The 12,952-nt window shown below is 52.0% G+C and overlaps 2 protein-coding genes across 2 annotated transcripts; both read right to left on the bottom strand.

Moving 5' to 3' along the window:
* Window positions 1-300: 300 nt before the first annotated feature.
* Window positions 301-5,617, bottom strand: Daxx (death domain associated protein). The gene is made up of 8 exons (XM_038342466.1): window positions 5,469-5,617; window positions 4,246-4,468; window positions 3,146-3,977; window positions 2,855-3,066; window positions 2,476-2,665; window positions 1,894-2,347; window positions 1,565-1,766; window positions 301-552 (listed from the first exon to the last, which is right to left on the bottom strand). The coding sequence occupies exons 2-8, from the start codon at window positions 4,450-4,452 to the stop codon at window positions 493-495; spliced, it is 2,157 nt and encodes a 718-aa protein (XP_038198394.1). The 5' UTR covers window positions 4,453-4,468; window positions 5,469-5,617; the 3' UTR covers window positions 301-492.
* A 3,162-nt stretch (window positions 5,618-8,779) lies between these two features.
* On the bottom strand, window positions 8,780-9,022 carry Smim40 (small integral membrane protein 40). Its single transcript, XM_038341374.1, has one exon. The coding sequence runs from the start codon at window positions 9,020-9,022 to the stop codon at window positions 8,780-8,782; it is 243 nt and encodes an 80-aa protein (XP_038197302.1).
* Between the last annotated feature and the right edge of the window lie 3,930 nt (window positions 9,023-12,952).

The following is a 12,952-nucleotide window of genomic DNA, read 5'->3' as shown; positions in this document are numbered from 1 at the left end:
CTCTTCCCAGCAAATGACAGTGCCCCTGAAGCCCCGCCTCCTCTCGGATTGGCCAAATAACCTTGAGGCGGCCCCTGATTGGCCTTTTCACTCAACCGCTCCAAGTGAGAAAGTAAGGCGGCTTAGGAAGGCTTCCGAAGCGCTGATCTTCCCAAGTGCCTAAGGGAAGGCTCAAGGAAGGGTGATGAGGGCGCCCGCAGGAGAAGGTGTCCGAGGGCCAGGCTAGTAAGGGCAGATTCGGACCTAACCATGAACCAGGCTACAGCTGTCGCAGCGGAAAAAACAAGGTAAAGACAAGAATACAGTAAGAAAAGAAATTCATTGTTTATTAATGTGTCTGTGTAAAACTTAAAACATCTGATGTTTTTCTCAAAAGAAACACCACCAAAAGGGGAGGAGCTCAGTCCATCCTTTGCTCAGTCATCTGCCTCTCGCCATCTTCCAACAGCCATCGAAAGCATTCTGGAGGCAGGGAGCGCGAGAGGGAGGCTGCTAATCAGAGTCTGACAGCACGATGATCTCTTCGGGATCGCACTGCGTGGCCACACTGGTCTGCAGAGAAGTCAGGAGGAAGGAGTTAGGTTAAAAACTAGCAAGGTCAAGACAGTGTGGTGGCACATGGGAGAGAGAGGCAGGCTGATCTCTGAGTTTGGAGCCAGCCTGGTCTACAGAGTTCCAGGACAGCCAGAGCTACATAGAAAAGACCCTGTCTCAAAAACAAAACAGAACTAGGAAGAAGGGCTGGAAAGACAACCCAGCTGCTCTGCAGAAGACCTTGGGTTTGGTACCCAGACTCCCATGGCAGCACACGGCCTTCTGTAACTCCAGTTCTTAAGGACCAGATGCCCTCTTCTGACCTCCGTGGGCAGCAGGCACAAATGTGGTGCACAGACATACAAGCAGAGAAAGCACCTTTTTTTTTCCTTTCTTTTCTTTTCTTTTTTTTTGGTTTTTCGAGACAGGGTTTCTCTGTAGCTTTGGAGCCTGTCCTGGAACTAGCTCTTGTAGACCAGGCTGGCCTTGAACTCACAGAGATCCGCCTGCCCCTGCCTCCCGAGTGCTGGGATTAAAGACGTGCGCCACCACCGCCCGGCTTAGAAAGCACCTTTTCACATAAAATAAAAGTTTTTTTTGTTTCGTTTGTTTAAAACATGGGTCTCACCAGGCATGGTGGCACAGGCCTTTAATCCCAGCACTCAGGAGGCAGACAGGCGGATCTCTGCGAGCTCAAGGTCAGCCTGATCTTCAGAGTGAGTTCCAGGACAAGTTCCAAAACTACAGAGAAACCTTGTCTCGAAGTGGGGGGAGACAAGGGTATGTAACCTTGACTGGCCTGGAACTCACTCACTGTGTAGACAAGACAGTTGGCCTTGAACTTAAGAAATCTGCCTGCCTCTGCCTCTGTAACCTCTGGGGTTACAGGCATAAGACACTAGGATGTGAAAAATAAACCTAAACACAGAGACACACAGGACAGGGAAATGGAGGTGGCAGGTGCAGCACCCTGCAGAGGCAAGGGACAGTAAGAAATGAATTCTCGGGGAACACAGCAGCCCCAGCTTACCTTATAAATACAAGGTCGGGGAAATGGAGACTGAGGAGTTTGGGCTCTCAGGGATGGGAAGGGGCTGCAGAGGGAGCTGGTCACCAGGCCATGGCTGGGAGAGTCCACCCTTGTGGAGGAATCAGCAACAGGAGCCAGGGAGGCCAAGGGGGTCCATTCGCTCTTCCCATTTCCCTGCTGAGCTGTTTGCTTCTCTAGACAGCTAAGGGTAAAGAGAATGAACTACTGAACGGATGGGAAGGCCCCCCCCGCCCCCCTGCAGAGTGCCCGGGGCTATCGGAACGCCCCGGAACGCCCCATCCTTGCCCTCCTCCTCCTCTGCCCGCTACCTGTCTTCTAATGGTCCGGACCCCAGCTGCTGCTCCAGCTGCTGCTTCTCCTTCCGAGACCTCTTGCAAGGGGGACTGGAATCTCGCCAAGTGTGAGAAGAGACACGGCCATTGAAGGATGTAGAGGTAACCACATCTGCCCCATTTTCCAAGATGGGGGGGAGGGAGTCTTCTGACTGTTTCCTGGAAAAGGAAATGTCCCTTTCCTCAGGGGATGGGGTAGCATCCTCAGGCAAGGCTTCAACCTCTAACTCAAGAAGCTGGGACCCAGGACTCCCTTCTTCCAGGAGCTGTTCCCCACTGCTTTCTGCATCTGCGCTGGGAGGGTCTGGGGATTCTCCCAGGGGTGATGCTGATGTTGCTGGCCCTCTAAGTCCTTTGTTCCTCTGCTCAGCAGGAGACCTGAGCCCTTTCTTGGGTTCAGGTGGGGACCTGGGGCTTTCTCCTTCATTATCTGGAAAAGAAAAGAGAGGGGTGGCGTGAGGACTGGGGCAGGGGTGTGTGTGCAAAGGAGCTGGAGGGGAGGGAGGCGGCCCAACAGAGCAGAACTGACCCAGAGGGCTGTTCTGCTTACATATGTACCTCCTTCTTCCTCTTCTTCATCAGTCCCCTGATCTTCCTGCAACTCTTCTAGATCCTCATCTTCATCTTCAGTGGCCTCCTCCTCCTCCTCTTCCTCCTCCTCCTCACTTTCCTCCTCCTCTTCCTCCTCCTCATCAGTCTCAGCTCTGGATGTAGTAGGGCACTCCTGGGACGCCAGTCCACTAGGACCCTGGGGAACAAAGGAGACTAAGGAATCCCTTTTTCCAGAACTCTAGGGAGGCAGGCCACAAATCTCCACCCCCCCAGGGAGGACTTGATTCTTCCCGTGCTTCCACACACTGCTCCATAAGTCCCCTTGAAGCCCTAGTGGCCAGGGCAGGGTGAAGACAAGATCTGACAGGTGCTGACCCTTCCATACCTCACCAGAATCCAAGCAGGCTTTGGGGGAGCCTGGAGACTGGGAAGAGGTGCCCAGGAGCCGAGCTCTTCTCTTCTGCCTCTCGTCCTCCTCGCTTCTGTCCTGCATCACTGCATATTTGGAGATGACCTCATCCAGCCGGTTCATGGCCAATGTCCGATTTTCCCGAAGGCGTCGAGCCAACGTGGGATCTGACAGTGCGGGGTCAATGCCTGTGTGAGATAGTGGGGTCAGAGTGCGCAGCCTCTGTGACCTAAGGGACCCATAAGAGACATCCCAGTGGCTTCCTACCTGGCCTGTAGTCATCTGTGAGATGGCAGCCAAAGTTGTAGATGAGGTCAAGGTGCCTGCGCTCCTGTAACCTGACACCCACATCCCGGAAGGCATCCTGAGCCATGACCTGGAGCTGCTGTCGGGGAAGGCCCAGACTGTGCCTGGTTGCTGCCCTCTCCACAGCCCTCAACACATCTCCATAGTCGGGAAAGGCATCTGGCCCTGGCTTGTTGATGAGCCGCTCAATGCGCCTGTTGACCTCTGGGTAGCGGGTGCCACGGTAAGGGATTCGCTGCTCTATGACCCGGCCAGTCAGAGAAGAGCAGCCCTTCAACTCACACAGCCTCCCAAAGAGGCGGATCAGTTTCCGCTTCAAGCGGGCCTCCTGCAGATACGTGGAGTCTGGGTCATCCAGTTCTGAGAGCTCCAGCTCCTTCTCCTGCAGCCGCCGTATCTCTGCCACATACAGTGCCAGCAGCTGCTCCAGGCGCTGGATCTGCCTCCGGGAACCACGGGTCCTTGAGGCCTCGGAGGCAGTGTTCTCAGCAGTTGTCAGGCCGGAGGAGGGAGCAGAGGGAGGGTTATCACCAGAGGACTCGCTGGGCACTGAGGCTGCACAAGCCAAGTTCAGTTTCTTCTTGCTTGAGTGCGCCTTAAGAACAGTGCAGAGCTCGTTAATGTAGACATAGAGCTTAGCTGGCCGGTTCCGAGCCCGAGACAGAATCCGGGACAGGATGTTGCAGAACTCTGCAGAGGCCAGAAACAGAGACTGGACACGCTGCTGCAGTTTGTAGAGGAACGGGACCACCTCAGGGTGGTCCGCTGTCTGCATCTTACACAGTTCAAGGAACTAGAAAGAGTTCATGGGAATGGTGGGGGACAAGGAAGGCATAAAAAAAAAAATGGAATTAGTGGGAAAGCCAGAACAATAGCCAATCCAATCCCCTTCCCCTTCCATCTTCCCTAGCAGGTCACAGAGGTTCACACCTTTAATCCCAGCTGTCAGGAGGCAAGTGGAGCTCTGTGTGTTCAAGGCCAGCCTCACCTAGACAGTTCCAGGCAGCCAGGGCCACAGAGACCCTGTCTCAAAAACAAAAGAAGACTTCTCAGCCGCTTACCTCTTCAAACAGCCTCTCATTCTCCAGCTTGTAGCATTTTCTGCCACTTGACTGACTGCTTCCTCCATCCCCATGGGACTCAGAGGGACCAGAGGCTTCTGGCCTTGGTGAGGCAGGATTGGAGGGCAGGTGGGAGGGCCCCGGCTGTGCAGCTGCTTCGTCCTCGTCGTCATCGTCCAGCACAATGACACTGTCAGAGGCGGCCATGGGGGATCAAATCCCCCTAAGGAGGGGAAGGGTTGGGAAGGTCAGAGTTCTGGATGGGAAGGGGCCACAGGAGGAGCACCTCCTGCAGGGCCCTGCCCCATCACGTACCCCAATCTCGGAATCGCTTAGACCTTCCCTAACTGTCTTCAACAACTACCAGTTTAAAGCTGTACTGGGGGCAAACCTTCCAGATCATCTTAAAACCCCACCCTGAACTCCACCCCTCAATTTCCGGTCTCTCAGTTGTGTTTTCCCATCTCTGTCAGCTGGAAAGTTCTTTCTTACTTCCCATTCCAGTAAAAGGTCCCACGCTGGCCTCTGAGTTTCCCTGACTCTGTCCACAAAAACCAACACCCCGTCGGCGCCACTTCCGCCCTCATCCACGACTACGGTCTCACTCCGAGTTTTCCTTTTTGTTTATTTTTTGTTTTTCAGGACAGGGATTCTCTGAGTAGGCCTGGCTGTCCTGGAACTCGCTCTGTAGACCAGGCTGGCCTTGAACTGACAAAGCCCCCTTCCTCTGCCTCCTGAGTGCTGGAATTAAAAGCGTGCGCCACCACCTCCTGGCTTCTGCAAGTTTTTCCCTAACTCCAACTCTTGACTGCCAGATGAAGCCCAATCAGTCCCCTCTCCCTTCCTACAGCTCGGTCCATGTTCCATCTTCCATTGGGATTCCTCAAACCGGGACTTGAGGCTGGAGATTTCCACCTTAAGTCCCCTGCCTCTCGCCGCACCCCGGTTCCCCCCGATTCTCTGACTCGTAACCGACAGCGAGCTCACCACCGGGCACTCCTGATAAACTGGGCTTCCAGCTGCAGGTGGGGCCAGTCTCCTATCCCAGCTTCCCGCCAAGTACCCCCTCCCCCAATTCAGCCCTAGGCCGCCTCACTCCTCCTCGGGGCTGGCAAGGTACCATACAGCTTGCCCCTCCAGGCTCGGCACTCAGGCCCCGCCGATCCCTCGCCCTCGCCATTCCTGCCCAACCAGCCCCGCTCCGCGCACGGCCCGGCCCCCACCTCTGAAACGGTCTCTCGAGGATCCCCTCACCGCGGATCACAGAACCTCGCATGGTTCCCTCCGCCTTCCTTTCCCCCAACCCCCACCGTAGGCCCCACTACGGACCGGAAGCCGTAGAGTTTCCGCCAGTAGCACCTGCGGGCGGCCATGTTGCTGTACGGCACCCACTCCTCTTGTTTAGCCGGAAGCGTCGCGTAACCCGCCCCACCTAGGACGCCGCTCCCAGTGCTCAGACGCTCAGGGGGGCGGGGCTTTGGCACTCCGGTACGGGGCGCGCCATGTTGCCGTACGGCAACGGCCTGGCCTGCACAACCCTCCTCGGGGAAGGCGTGGAGCTTTCTGCACCTGGTGCCTGCCGAGGCCACCAGACCAGTCTGACCTCCCCGAAGCGATCTGGTCGAGGGCGGGCAAGATCTAACCCCAGCTCCTAGAAGGGGAAGGAACCCCCACACGGTACCTAAGGAGCTGGGCTCTCTCTACAGCTGTGCACGGCCCCAAGGAACGGAATAAATTTTTTTTTTTTTTTGCCTGTGCTGGGTTGGTGTAAGCCTGATACTCGCTACCGTGCTCTCTCTCTCGGGCCCCGGGTTCCCGTCCCTTCCCGTGGCGCCGCGCAGCTGGAGGCGGTCAGGCGCGGACGCACACGCACACGAATGAGCACAGCACGCCGCGCGAGTGAGGTATTGTTATTATTGCTGTCGGTGAGCGCTGCCCACGCGGCACCACCGACGTGGCGGCCGGCCCTCTTTCTCCGGGGGTCATGCTGACCAGAAGGCTGTGCTTCACGGTGGGGTTCGCAGGGCCTGAGGCGGGGCGCGGGACAACCTGGCGCGGGCTTGCGGAGAAGTCGCGTAAACTGCCGCTGGGAGCGCGGTAGACGAAAAGAGGCTCGAAAAGACGCCTCAGGGCGTCTCCTCCCGGAGCTGCGGAGAAAAGAGGGGCGGCTAGCGAGGCGAGGCCCGCAGGTGTGCTGGTGAGGGAGCCAGAAGTGAACAGCCTTCGCGCTAAGGTCGCCCCTCTGCCGCCCTCCACGTTCCTCAGGTGGTGGACATCTTGCCTGTTCGCGGGACCGAGAAGTCCAGTGGTTCGCAGAGGACCCGAACCTCAAACTCGCTTAAAAAACAACAACAAAAAAAAAAAAAAACAAAATCAAAACGAAACAAAAAACCTCGCTCCCTGTCCGGCCCTCTGAGCTTATGGCATTTAAATTGGGAAACAGGAAAGTTCTTCAATAGTTAACGGAACTCTAAAGATAATGAAGGATTTAATTTCCATTCCCTTGGGTTTCTCAAAATGGGTTTTCCTGAGTGGATGCCTGAAATGAAGGTTCCCCGTCTTTTCACAATTGTTTATTTTCTGTCTTATGTCTGTGTGTGCCGGTGTCTCTGTGAGTGCAGGGGCCGGAGGAGGTGAGGAGAGGTTGCACTCGCAGCTTCTCAGGACCTACGTAAAGACTCAATCACCTGTAACCCCGTTCCCAGCCATCCAATAGGCATGCTCGTGATGAACATACATGCAGGCAGGCAGAACATCCATACGCACAAAGTAAAATAAGTATTTTTTTAAATTAGTAATTAAGCAAACTGACGGCAAGTCCTAGGCTGAGGGAACTTGGAAGAAGAGGGGATGGAAGGAAGGAAAATAAATGCCGGACCGTGGGGAAAACGCTGACTTGGAAAACATCTTCCATGGGAGTGAGAGGGGGGTGTGAGAGAGTAATGGAGGTGAAACGACAGGATACAGTACATAATGAATAAATACAAACATGGGTTTGCACTGTTTGCACACTTCTGTTCTTGCAATAATTTCAGCTACTCAGAACTTTACGAGTGTGGGTGTTTCGCCTGCATGTATGTATATACACCCCTTGTGTGTCTGATGCTCACGAAGACCAGAAGAGGGTGGCTGGCCCTTGGGATGAGTTGTGAGCGCCATGCTGGTCCCAAGTAGCAGGTTATAAGGAGGATGAGCAGCTGGGGGAAGGTAAGCCCAGAGCTGGAGCAGGTCTGGCAGTTTAGGGAAGAGGTGAGAGGGGCCAGGATGTTAGCAATGGGGCCTTGAAATAACAGGTATTTATGAATGGGGACTGTAGGAACCTAGGGGGTAGCATGGGTTCTCATAGGCAGAAAGGCACAACGCATACATGTCAATGGAGAGCCATCTGTCCCTTCTTCCAGAGGCAAGGGAAATCAGTCCTCTTTGCAGACAGGAACGTGTTTCACAAATTCTTGAAGAGTTCTGACTTTTATCTATCTGCCAGAAACCCTTCTTTAGCCCAGTTTGAGGTGGGCCAAGATTATCACTTCTAGACATATGCACGGCCTGAGACCAAACTTATCCCGCTGTGTCAATCCCGGAGCGGTGGTTGAAGAAGCCAAAGTTAGAACACCACAGAGACGCCTGCTCGTCCATGTTTATTGCTGTAGCGCTCACAAAAGCCGAAAGAATGGATGCAGCCTAAATGTCCATCAAGAGACAAAGAAATGTGGTACACACATACACACTGGGGTCTTATTCAGCTGGGAAGAAAACTTAAGAGGTAACATTTGCAAAAAGGCAGAGGAAATGGAAATCACTCAAGAAAATTAAGCTATATTCAAAAGACTAGATTATCCCTTTTATTCTCTCATATATGGGAATCTGGATTTAAACTTTATATACCGTATGTATACAGAGGTGTGTGTGTGTGTTCATGTGTGTGTATGCTTGTGTGTGTGTGTTCGTGTGTGAGCTCATATGTGTAGATTAGAAAGGGGAGAAGCAGTCTAGAGGGCCACTCAAGAGGGAAATGGGCTATAGGTGACAGGAAGCAGCATGAGACCCTTGGGGGGGACCAGCAAGGGTGGGCGGCAGAATAGCAGTGGAAGAGGCAGGTAACACAATGATGTATATTGCAATATCACAATGAAACAACCCATCACTTGTATACTGACTAAAAAGTTAATTTTTTTTAAAACTTATAGGGAGGGAGGGGGATCCTGGAGGAGTTGCAGGGGATGTCTGAGGGATGAATATGATCAAAACACATTGTATGTGTATAAAAAGTTAAACGTGGGGGGGGTGGCAGAGGACATGAGTTTGGGTCCCAGGACCCACTTACAGCGTCCTGTAACTCCAGCCCTAGAGGATCTAACACCCTCTAGCATCTGGGTGCCTGCACCCTTGTGCACACAACCACAGACACCCATCCACGTGTACATAAACAGAAAGGAACTTAGAATGCTGGCCTAAGCTATCCCTCCCACCCCAATCCTTCTGAAGTCTCCTTTTCTCACCTCAGTCGCAAGTCAGGGTGTCTACAGGGAGACACTCAGAGTTCCAGCGCCCCTTCCTCCTCGGGTGTCTGCAGGAGCCAGTCCCGAAATGTCGCCCATGGCAGGGGCCACAGCAGCTTGTAAGCAGCCTCCAGCATCAGCAGAGTCAGGAAGAGGACCAGGAAGGTGAGAAAGATCTTGTCCAGAGCACGCCGCAGGGGCCCCCGAGGAGGAGTGGGACTCTGAGCAAAAGCTAGGAACACATCCCCCTCCTCCAAACTACCCTCTTCCTCTGCCATCTTCACCTCTGCGGGGGGGTGGGGGGGGACAGCTGGCTGGCTTGGTGCAGGTTCAGAAGGCCTGCCTCAGCACTGCCAGGATTAAAGGGCGTGGCTATGATGACCCGACCCCCCCCCCCCACCTGATGCCTTTGACCCTAATTCCAGAACTCAGGTAGAAAGGAGAGAAAGGTTTTCAAATTTGGGAACAATTTTTTATTTCTTTATAAGGGTTTTTTTTTCTTTTTTTTTTTTTTTTTTTTGAGACAAGGTTTCTCTGTAGCTTTGGAGCCTGTCCTGGAAGTAGCTCTTGTAGACCAGGCTGGCCTCGAACTCACAGAGATCTGCCTGCCCCTGCCTCCCGAATACTGGGATTAAAGACGTGCACCACCACCGCCTGGTTTAAGTTTTACTGCGTGAGCATGCTCTCTATTCCACTGTTCCCAGGGTCCAGGGATCGATCGTACTCAGAATCAGGCTGGAACGAGAAGCACTTTTACCCAAGCTGTCTCCCTAGCCCAGGACAGGTTATTTACTCTCCTAACCTAATGTCACACTCTATGGTCACTAAGTCCTGTCCAGCTTTACTGTATGTAACTCTGCCTTGGAAACTGAAGAGCCGTTACAGACACTTAAACCGGGATGGACTGGCATCCTGGCCCCGACGTCCAAGCATCTGTCTAGGGTCTCTCAGGGTGGAGAAGGAGCCAGCAGCTGTGACAACATGTTGGATGGGTGTGGCCTCTTCTAACCAGGGGAAGGGAAGGGTGAAGGAAGGGTGTCTCTAATCCAAGCTGGCTGGTTTCCTCCTGCTGGGTTTCTGTAGGTGGCCCTCAGATTGGGAAACTGAAACCTAAGGAGGCTGAGTGGTGCCTCACATCCCAGCCTGCAGGATGCTGCTGCAGGAGGGTCAGGATTGCTAAAGTCTAAGGTGAGTATGTTTACATAGTCTCAAAACAAAATAAAACAGCAAACCATCTAAGTAATTAAATGAAAATAAGATAAGAAATCCTAAAAACCGCCGGGTGGTGGTGGCGCACGCCTTTAATCCCAGCACTCGGGAGGCAGGGGCAGGCGGATCTCTGTGAGTTCGAGACCAACCTGATCGACAAGAGCTAGTTCCAGGACAGGCTCCAAAGCTACAGAGAAACCCTGTCTCGAAAAACCAAAAAAAAAAAAAAAAAAAATTCCTAAAAACAAACAAACAAATGAGCCCCCTGACTTCTGGTCCTGTGGAGTGAGGGGGAGGTCGGGGATTTTAATTAGACTGAACACACTAAAGATGTTTGTAAGAGGAGCTGTGATTGGTCTGATGATGAGTCTTGGGCCACCAAAGAAGGAGGGACGTTTGTGTTGGATTCTAAACAGATACTTATGAAGCTTGTCTTTGGAGCCTGTGAGCGCAGCTAGTGGGGTGACTTACAGGGGAGCCCTCTGGCATCGAGAAGATGGCCACCAGGGACAGTAGAGACACCAAGCATCCATCCGAGAGCTCACATTTTTAGTCTCATGCCCAAGTCCGAGGAAGCAGGGTAATCTGAGGTAAGATAAAAGGGAGAGTTATAGGGACATGGGTCAAGAAAGGTGCCCTGTACCAGGAGGCTGGTCAGGGTCTCTCAGCTGAGCGAGATTTCCAGCACGGTCAACAGCTTGGAAGGACTTTCTCCATAGTTTTCAGGGTCTCTCCTGGAGCCTCTGTGCAATCCTAGTGGGCCCTGGTTTGATTTTATCGTCTTAAACCCTGTCCAGGGCACCCCGTAGTCCCACTCATTAAATTGATGGGAAGGTGCCCCCGCATGGTGGGATGGTGGCACCCACCCACCGCTAAGCTCAGCACTGAGAGGCAGAGGCAGGCAGATGTGTGTGGAAGTGAAGACTTAAGCGTGTGTAGAAACAAAACTTTTTCTTGTTGTTTTGTTTGTTTTTCTTTTTCTTTTTTTTTTGGTTTTTTTCGAGACAGGGTTTCCCTGCAGCTTTTTTTTTTTTTAATATTTATTTATTATGTATACAATATTCTGTGTGTATGTCTGCAGGCCAGAAGAGGGCACCAGACCTCATTACAAATGGTTGTGAGCCACCATGTGGTCGCTGGGAATTGAACTCAGAACCTTTGGAAGAGCAGGCAATGCTCTTAACCACTGAGCCATCTCTCCAGCCTCTTCCCTGCAGCTTTAGAGCCTGTCCTGGAGCAAGCTCTTGTAGACCAGGCTGGTCTAGAACTCACAGAGATCCGCCTGCCTCTGCCTCCCGAGTGCTGGGATTAAAGGCGTGCGCCATCACCTCCCGGCTTGCTTTTCTTTTTCATTTTTATGGTTTTCAAGACAGGGTTTCTCCGTGTAACTGTCCTGGCTCTCCTGTAGACCAGACTGGCCTTGAACTCACAGAGATCGGTCTCTGCCTCCCAAGTGTTGGGGTTAAAGCATGTGTCCCCACTGCCCAGCTAGAATCGAAACTTGAACCTAATTTTAAGGTCTGACTTCCGGTTTCTAGCTCCTTCCTCTTTTTCTCTCTTCTCTTTTGTTTTTGTTTGTATTTGTTTCGAGACAGGGTAGGGTTTCTCTGTAGCTTCAGAGGCTGGCCTTGCGCTCACCACGCAGCCCCCATGCTTCTGGCTTTCACAGTGGCAGAGAAACAACCCCCGTAAGGCAAGAAGGCCATTCCACTGAATACAACTCCGTGTCAGATGTTGTTCAAACTCCTGGAGTGGTTTATTTCCTGCATATTTAAGCAGAGCACAGTTTGGTGAACACTATCTTGGTGATAATTAGCTCAGCCCCACTTTCACAACAAAGCTTACATACATCCCCTTGAGAAACAAAGTAAACCAAATAGAAAGAAATATTGAAACTCTTTGTAAAATCAGGTTCTGCAGATTGACTTAGAAAAACAAATTTACGATAAGGGTCTGTGAGGATCCGGTACCAGAAAGATCTTTAGTCACGCAGCACCAAGTGTACCAGGCCAGAGAACAGTCCACTGCAGACTTCTGGGCAGACACAGGTATTTCATAGAACCGTGTGCACTTTAATATTCCGGGTTCCCCTGGTGCTTATCTGTGCGCACAAAGACTTCTGTGCCTCCTTTAATTCAGAGTAATCCCCTGCCTCTGCCTCCTGAGCATCAGGATTAAGTATGCAGGGTACTGTGTGGTGCTTTCGGTTTTATTTCTTGGAACAAGAGCTACAGATATTTTTCAAATGATAGTTGTTCTGTTGTCTAGTAGTGCATCCCTTAAACATGCAGTAGTTCATCCCTTAAACATATAGTAGTGCATCCCTTAAACATGCAATGAATTTTGGTTGTTTTCCAGAAAGCCCTGGATTTAATACTTTACACTGCAAGAAATCAGCTTGGGGGGGGGGGGGGGGGTCCATGGATCCCAACCCTGGTGAACTGGAGGGGAAGGGGGGGGTCAAGGTCATTTGCCTCCACGAACAAATTCAAGGTCAGCCTGGGACACTGGGGATCTTGTCTCAAATAAACAAGAAGCAGGGTGGGGCCCCTCTTTAGCCCCAGCCCTCAGGAGGCTGAGGACTATCTGTGAATTGGAGAACAGCCTGGTTAACACAGTGAGTTCCAAGACAGCCAGAGCTACATAGTGAGATCTTGTCTCAAAAATTAAAGCAGCCGTATTATCCCACCCTTCACTTCGTATTTTAAAATAAAACTTTTTTGGGGGGGAGGGTGTTGTTGGGTTGTTTTGGTTTGGGTTTTTTTTTTTTAATATTTATTTATTTATTTATTTATTATGGATACAATATTCTGTCTACATGTATACTTGCAGGCCAGAAGAGAGCACCAGACCCCATTACAGATGGTTGTGAGCCACCATGTGGTTGCTGGGAATTGAACTCAGGACCTTTGGAAGAGCAGGCAGTGCTCTTAACCTCTGAGCCATCTCTCCAGCCCTGGGTTTTTTTTTTTTTTTTTTTTTTTTTTTTTGTGAACATT

Source organism: Arvicola amphibius, chromosome 9, assembly GCF_903992535.2.
Source record: "Arvicola amphibius chromosome 9, mArvAmp1.2, whole genome shotgun sequence".
Classification (NCBI taxonomy): domain Eukaryota; kingdom Metazoa; phylum Chordata; class Mammalia; order Rodentia; family Cricetidae; genus Arvicola; species Arvicola amphibius.
Note: the sequence above shows the minus strand (reverse complement) of the source record. Positions and strands in the feature narration are given on the sequence as shown.

Bases quoted from the DNA above. Each gene is read 5' to 3' on its own strand.
- Smim40 (XM_038341374.1), bottom strand. From the start codon at position 9,022: ATGGCAGAGGAAGAGGGTAGTTTGGAGGAGGGGGATGTGTTCCTAGCT.
- Daxx (XM_038342466.1), bottom strand. From the start codon at position 4,452: ATGGCCGCCTCTGACAGTGTCATTGTGCTGGACGATGACGACGAGGAC. The intron at 3,978-4,245 runs GTAAGCGGCTGA...AACTCTTTCTAG, and splicing joins ATGAGAGGCTGTTTGAAGAG to TTCCTTGAACTGTGTAAGAT. The intron at 553-1,564 runs GTAAGCTGGGGC...ACTTCTCTGCAG, and splicing joins CCCGACCTTGTATTTATAAG to ACCAGTGTGGCCACGCAGTG.